Source organism: Nelumbo nucifera, chromosome 1, assembly GCF_055504915.1.
Source record: "Nelumbo nucifera cultivar China Antique chromosome 1, China Antique-T2T, whole genome shotgun sequence".
Classification (NCBI taxonomy): domain Eukaryota; kingdom Viridiplantae; phylum Streptophyta; class Magnoliopsida; order Proteales; family Nelumbonaceae; genus Nelumbo; species Nelumbo nucifera.
Window position 1 is genome coordinate 31,922,945 of NC_142649.1, and position 7,017 is coordinate 31,929,961.

At 34.2% G+C, this 7,017-nt stretch overlaps 1 protein-coding gene across 1 annotated transcript; it reads left to right on the top strand.

The window, feature by feature from the left end:
- The first annotated feature begins 2,592 nt into the window (after positions 1–2,592).
- LOC148803092 (transcription factor MYB90-like) lies at positions 2,593–5,614 on the top strand. The gene is made up of 3 exons (XM_088896747.1): positions 2,593–2,748; positions 3,206–3,335; positions 5,065–5,614. The coding sequence occupies exons 1-3, from the start codon at positions 2,628–2,630 to the stop codon at positions 5,597–5,599; spliced, it is 786 nt and encodes a 261-aa protein (XP_088752873.1). The 5' UTR covers positions 2,593–2,627; the 3' UTR covers positions 5,600–5,614.
- The last annotated feature ends 1,403 nt before the right edge of the window (positions 5,615–7,017 follow it).

Sequence of the window (7,017 nt, forward strand, 5' to 3'; positions counted from 1 at the left end):
AAACATTCACCAATCCTATTGATCTGCCCATCCACCTCCTCCAAACTTAAACACTTTTAATCTTTAAATCCAATGAATAATTTTAAGGAGCAAGGATTAGATGAACACCATGGCTGTTCAATTGACTGTGGAAGCAATGACACGCAATAATAAAATACATGAGACCCACACTTTTATAGTGGAGCCCATAAATTTAATACTGGCATGGAACATACAGCCTATAAGTCAACTAATCCGAATTTGAATTTAAGGCATTACAAGTACAGTCAAAAAGAGTCAAAATTTTTCTTGTTAGTTGGTTTTTTACCCTTTTATCATGCATTATTTGCACACATGTATAACATCTGTCCATTCTAAACCCAACAAACTTGTATCAAATTATTCATATCTTTGAACCTTAACTTTTCCTAGAATATCATATTAATCATGTTTAAATTATTTCAAATTTTTAATGTTTAAAATATTTCCGAAAATTAATATTTTGAAGCGTCATTAATAGATAGGTAATGCTGTGATACACCATGTTGGAAAGTTTAGGAATGGGAAGGCCCATTTGGATGTTTCACTTCAATTTTCAATATATAGTAGTCTTAAAGGGTATAAAGGGTCTTTGTGTAAAAATATGTTAGCCAACAGCGCTAATCCATAATGAACCGCTGATGATATCATTGTATCATTGTTGAGTTTTGTTTGACAAAGGCCCTAATTAGTTTGATGGCATGCATCGCTATTAATTTGTTTTTATATATACGCATAAGGAATCATTAAACAATAATATAAAATTAGCACACTATTTAAATACTTTCTAGCTTTAAACACTTTTATCATTCTTGGTTATTGACAATGAGGCTTTAAACAAGTCAAACTTTCTGTTTAGAGATGATAAATAGATAGAGTTCTCGACTATTTTGAACTACATAGCATCCTTATATGTTAATTCTACAAAACCCATTAATCAGAATAACAAAAGAAAAAATAGGATAAAATTAAAATTGGATAAGTGAAAACCTTATATTCTTAACTTAGGGTGGAGGTCGGAGGTTGTCTAATCTTCTAATTTAGGGTGTTTATAGGGGTGTTAATGGTATTCAAAAATCCAATTTCGAATTTGAGATTTGATTTGATCAAATCGAATTTGGATATGACTTGATTCGATCCAATAAATTCATATTCGATCGATTATTTAATTCTTATATATAATATATAAATTATTTAAATATCTTATAAAATTTGTATATATAATAAAAAATTATATAAATAACTTAAATGTATATATACTTTATATAAATAAAATATTTATTTAATATATTTATTAATTACCTTAAATAATTAATTGGTTGAATTCGAATCGAATATTCAAATATTTAATCAAATTCAGATATCAGATTTTCTAATTGGATTCAAATTCAAATATTACATGCTTTGATTCGAATTTGATCCATTTACACCCTTAGGTGTTTCTGTGTGCTTGACATTTAGGGAAATAGGGAGTTTGGCTGGGAAGTAGTGACCTTGCCAATCGCTTTTGTCAACAGCTGAAGGAGAGGTGATTAAATAGGATGGAAATGTGACCCAGAGGAGCGAGAACCAATCAATTAATCTTGTAATTTCAGTTGGTGAAATGGTGGACAAAGAGGTGAAAGTGGGATAGAGTTAAGGCTCTTCCTTTTGGGATGGGAGGAGAGGAAGGTAGAGGTGTTTACAATTAGAAGATAAGCGCAGAAAAGACAAGATGAGCAAGGAGATATTGAGTGCAATCTGGTCTGAATCGGGTTTCGTTAAGGAAAGAAAGTTATGTGGTCTGTGAACCTCCTTGTAAGATCGATGAAATAAGGGCTGCGTTTGTTTGCAATATAAATGCTGGTTTGATGCATAAATGTACTCTAGTCCACTTTGTATCTAAAAAGATTATATACAAATTTTGTACTCATAGTTAATCAATAAAAAAAAAGGTGAATTTAGTCGTGAAATCTGCATTCATACTCATTACAACAAGAAACCATTTGATTGAAATACAAAATGTTTTTGATCACAAATTTGTTATTGATGATTGCATATGAGCTGAGGGAAAGCCCTCCATATATGAAGGTTGCATATTAGGCTTATTAGCTGAAACCTTTGCTAGATCTCAATAGGAAAACTCCTTAAAAATGTATCTACAGATTGCCATGTAAATATAATGTTAATAGATGCATTTGATCGAGCAAGTAATTTGCAATGAATCCGACAAATTAACTAAGATAAGTGTTTATCTAATAAATGTTTTACCAAATAGTTTAGAATAAATGCCTATGCAATGATAATCTGACACCCCTTTTCAAATAATTGTTCACATTCATTTAATAATGGTCCCTCGTCAGTAGAGGGCACGTAGTTTTTGAATAAAAAAAATTGCACACTTGCATGCCATGCTAAAAGAGAACCTTACATCACGTTGAACTTGCTGAGGAAGAGGAAGACAGAATAATAGATGGACCGGTAGCTGATAACAATTGAAAACAAGGGATTATTTTTTTCAATTTTTTAATCAATGCCTTCATTCTATAATATTTGTTTTAGAAATGAAATATATAAGATGCTTTGGTGGATTTGCAATCCCATCTCTGTGAAACTCCGCTCTGAATAATATGGAGGGTCGTTCTTTGGGTTTAATAAAAGGTTCATGGACCCGAGAAGAAGATGCTCTTCTAAGGATGTGCATAGAGAAATATGGAGAGGGAAAATGGCATCTGGTTCCTTGTAGAGCAGGTACTATTCTTATTTTCTTTTCTTTTCTTCTTTGGAGAGAGAGAGAGTCACCAGTTGCTACGATGTTGCATGGTGCAATGTTTATTTAAAGAAAGCTTAGGCCCCATTTGATGCGTTTTTCTATGCGGTTTTTTGCCTGTTTATAAATTGGACAGATTGTGTTGTGGTCTTTTTCCATTTGGCTCATAATAGATTTAACCGTCAAAAGTTGGTGCATTGAAAAGACACGAAAAACCCATTTTGGGCTAATTGGGAAGTTCCAAATAGAATTTTTTGGTCTGCTCAAATCTTCATACAAAAGTTCAATGCGTCTTTTGAATGTCAGAATTACCAGAAGATCTTCCCAAAAAAACTTAACAAGCAACCCCTTAATTTTATTCTTTTTGGTGCCTATTTCATTCTCTTCTTCTTTTTGAGATTTATTATTTTGGTTTTTGGTTATAATTCTTGGGTTCAGGTCTACGGAGATGTCGAAAGAGCTGTAGATTGAGATGGTTGAACTATCTTAAGCCGGATATCAAGAGAGGGAAATTCACGTTGGATGAAGCTGATCTCATAATTAGGCTCCACAAACTCTTAGGCAACAGGCAAGAGGGTGCAGCATTTCTTCCAGCATTTCAATTACCATGAAAATTATATTAAAAGGAAATAAAAATCAACCCTCATAAGATTGCATCTATTTAGGGAAATATCCGATGTGGTAAATGAGCTCAGATTTTATACCAACAAAACGCTCCCAACTTGTTCCTGATGTGCGGCTACAGGTACACTGTCCCCTGTGAACATTTTGCTGTGGGTGGATTGAGATACTCCCTCCCAATATGAATATGTAGTGTTAGTGTGGGATAGGGAGGGATGTGAGAAGAGTTTGTGGATAGGAGATCCAAATCCACTGCCAATGTGAGTCTGTATTGTTGTGTGATGTGGGAAAAGTTTGTGGGTAGGACATTTAAATCCACCTGATTCAAATCGAGACCAGATCTCTTGCTCACAAGAATTCTGTCTATGCTTACCCACAATACACTGTCCCCTGTGAATTGGGAACATCTCCCCTGCATAATACTATGCAGAGGATCAGAGTTCTTGTAGATAGGAGATCCGGACTCATTCAAATCTACAATATTATGTGGGTAGGGATGTGGGAAGAGTTCATGTGTAGGAGATACGAATCCAAGCCTGAAGTAGTGTAAAATGCTAATTGGATCCAACTCTACTTCTCATTGGGAGATGTTCCCAATGCACGGTTCAGTTGTGCTATGGGACACACTTTGTGGGGAGCCAATGTGAATTTGACTTACATGCCTACGACATAGAAATGACAACAAGGCGGAGTGGGGCCAGTTTTGCATGCCCCACCCTATTCTCACCTCGAACCTCATCGGGGCTAGAAATCCCAACCCCATTTCCATCCCCCTAAGAAATGGGGATCCCCAAATTTTTCCCGCCCTGCCCCGATCGATCAATCCTACTTGCTTACTTACAATTTTTTTTTTATATTTTTGAAGAATTATAATATATTTTGTAGTAAATATAATATAATATAATTTATCTTAGTATATAATATATTCTGTAATAATATATATATATATATTAACATAAATTATATTATATTATATTTTAATACAAAATATATCACAATTCTTCAAAAATATTAAAAAAAATAAAAGTGTGAGTATATATGCTGATTTAGGGCAGGGTGTACAAATACCATCCTCACCTTGGTCACCTTGGTCCCCGAAACTCAATCCAATTACCCAAATCAATGGTAAAGAAAACCACGGTGACCGGGGAGGGCAGGGTCAAATTGTCGTGTCTAATATCACAAGACATCAGTAGTGCATTGGAAACATCTCCCATGAACAACAATTAAGAGAATCTGGATTCTGGTTCCAGCACAGGGTCCCAACAACTGGTCCGACCAGCCATTGCAGTTTTACAACGGGAACATCTCGCCAAATGTACAACTGCAATCTGTTGAGACAATATCCGAACTCCAATAAAGATGCTTCCTATTTATGGCTATATTATCTTGTAGGAGAGGGAGGCTTGTGGATAGTGTTTTGAGTAGCAGATAAGGACACCGCTGGAACAGATTAAACTATTGGAGTAAATAGTTGGTGTGTTTCTTCTAGTTAGTGCAAAGCAAACCTGTACTTCTTTAGAGAGAGAAAAGAATTTAAAATTAATGCACCAGAGGAGGATTGTTTTCCGGCATGCCATTTCCGGCATGAAGACGAAGACATTCTCCATCTATAATTTATATCAAATCTGAGTAGCTCTACTTTGACTAAATAATTAATCTTTTCTTGCTTTTAGATGGTCGTTAATCGCAGGTAGACTGCCCGGGAGGACGGCCAATGATATCAAGAATTACTGGAACAGTAAACTGAGCAAGGAGAATATTTCTGGAGGGGCAGAGGTGAGAGCCCATACGACTGTAATTGGGAAGAAGAAGAAGATATACAGGCCTAAACCATGGAGATTCAAAGATTCTCGGTGGTTGACAGGGCTCTCTTCTTCTACCACTGTGGGTAACACTTCTGGGTCAGGAGATATGCAGAGTCAAGCATCTCCTCCTCGTCCTCCACCTCAGGACGATTCCATGCTGTGGTGGGAGAATGCCTTGGCCGTGGAGAATGAAAAGGCGGCAGAGAAAGGGAAGTCTTGCTCCTTCGATACGTCTGGAGAAGAGTTTATTAAAAGCTTTTGGCTTGAAGAAATGGAATCAGTGAAAGAGGGTGGCGAGACTTCTAAGGGAGAAGGCAAGAGTACTGATTGTTATGGTCATGGATTGTCTTTCGACGTTAACATTTGGGACATTTTGGAATTAGAAAAGGAACTTATCATGTAATGTATGATTTCTTTCTGGGTCTATTGGGGAAGTGATCATCACTAATTCCCTTTAGTTCATCTCGTTTGTTTCAATCTAAATGTGTGGATTTGATGGGAAACAAAATAAAGAAAAACTAGCTATTACTCTTGTTACATGGATCATCCACATGTTTTGTTCCACAATCCATGTTAACCCCATTGTTATCTAAATCACTTCAATTGGTCACTTGGGTTTTCACAATACTAACTCATGTTGCATTGCATCTCAAGTCTCAACCTCGATCTTGTGTATAGCAGCTGGCCCCTCACATGATTGTGAAGGGTAAACCTGCCTAAAATGAGGGCCCACATCTCCCCTCCTGTATTCTCCAATATCACCTAAAGTAGTTAGGGGCTTTGGATACATCAGGTGAGGCCAACCCACCTGAGGTATCATCTACTCATTAAGATTCAAACCCATTGCATATAATGCCCTAAAAATTACCACTAGGATAGCCTTGTAAGCATTCGTTTGCATCAAATTCCTAATTCAATTTCTTTTATTTCGTTTATTGCTTGTTTTTGTGTAAATTATGTATTGTATACTAAACAAAAAAGGAATGTAGTGGAATTAATTCATTTAGGTGGGTTAGATTTAATTAACATGGATTATTCTAAAGGCTATAAAGCAAATGGGCCAACGATCAAAATTTTCAGCTTAACTATCCTTTAGTAATATTAATAACATTATATATATATATATCATTTAAATATTTAATTGATCATGACACTAATAAGCGTGTACGTGGCAATTCTAGATGATGATAATGATCGTAATAATGTATCCAAAAATTTCTATAAATAGAGGGGAATGAGGTTAAAAGTAATAGTTCAACTTACAATTTAAACCTCACAATTAAATAGGGACTAAATTCAAAAATAAGTATTTTAGTCAAAAGAAAGTTCTACAATCTTATTCATAAACTTTATATACTTTTTCTATTTTTTGTTTTTTATTATTAATTGGATTTAGAGTGTAAAATCCAAATCTGATTACAAAAACACTTCATCCAAATATGTGATAATCAGATCAAGTTGTGAAGTTTCAATTATCATTAAGAGGTTTATCTGCTTGGCTAGATTTTTCTTTTTGTATTGTTTATACTTTTTGTGTATCTTTATTTTTTGTTCATTTATAAAAAAAAACTGTAAGATTTAAAAGATGGGAATTGAATGATGTGAAAAGTAGTAGTTCAATTTACAATTTAATCATCATAATTAAATATGGACTAAATAAAAAAATGTGTATTTTAGTCATAATAAGGTTCAAGAATCTTATTCATATTTTCAATAGTAGTGTAAATATATAACTATATGTATGTTCAATTTTTCTATAATTTTTTTATATTTTTGTGTGTAAAATTAATTCTAATATGTCATACTTATTTTTTATTTAAT

What these genes read in the sequence shown, in the direction of transcription:
- LOC148803092 (XM_088896747.1), top strand. Translation starts at nt 2,628, where the DNA reads ATGGAGGGTCGTTCTTTGGGTTTAATAAAAGGTTCATGGACCCGAGAA. An exon ending in TCTGGTTCCTTGTAGAGCAG is followed by an intron (nt 2,749 to 3,205) that starts GTACTATTCTTA and finishes TCTTGGGTTCAG; the next exon opens with GTCTACGGAGATGTCGAAAG. An exon ending in CACAAACTCTTAGGCAACAG is followed by an intron (nt 3,336 to 5,064) that starts GCAAGAGGGTGC and finishes TCTTGCTTTTAG; the next exon opens with ATGGTCGTTAATCGCAGGTA.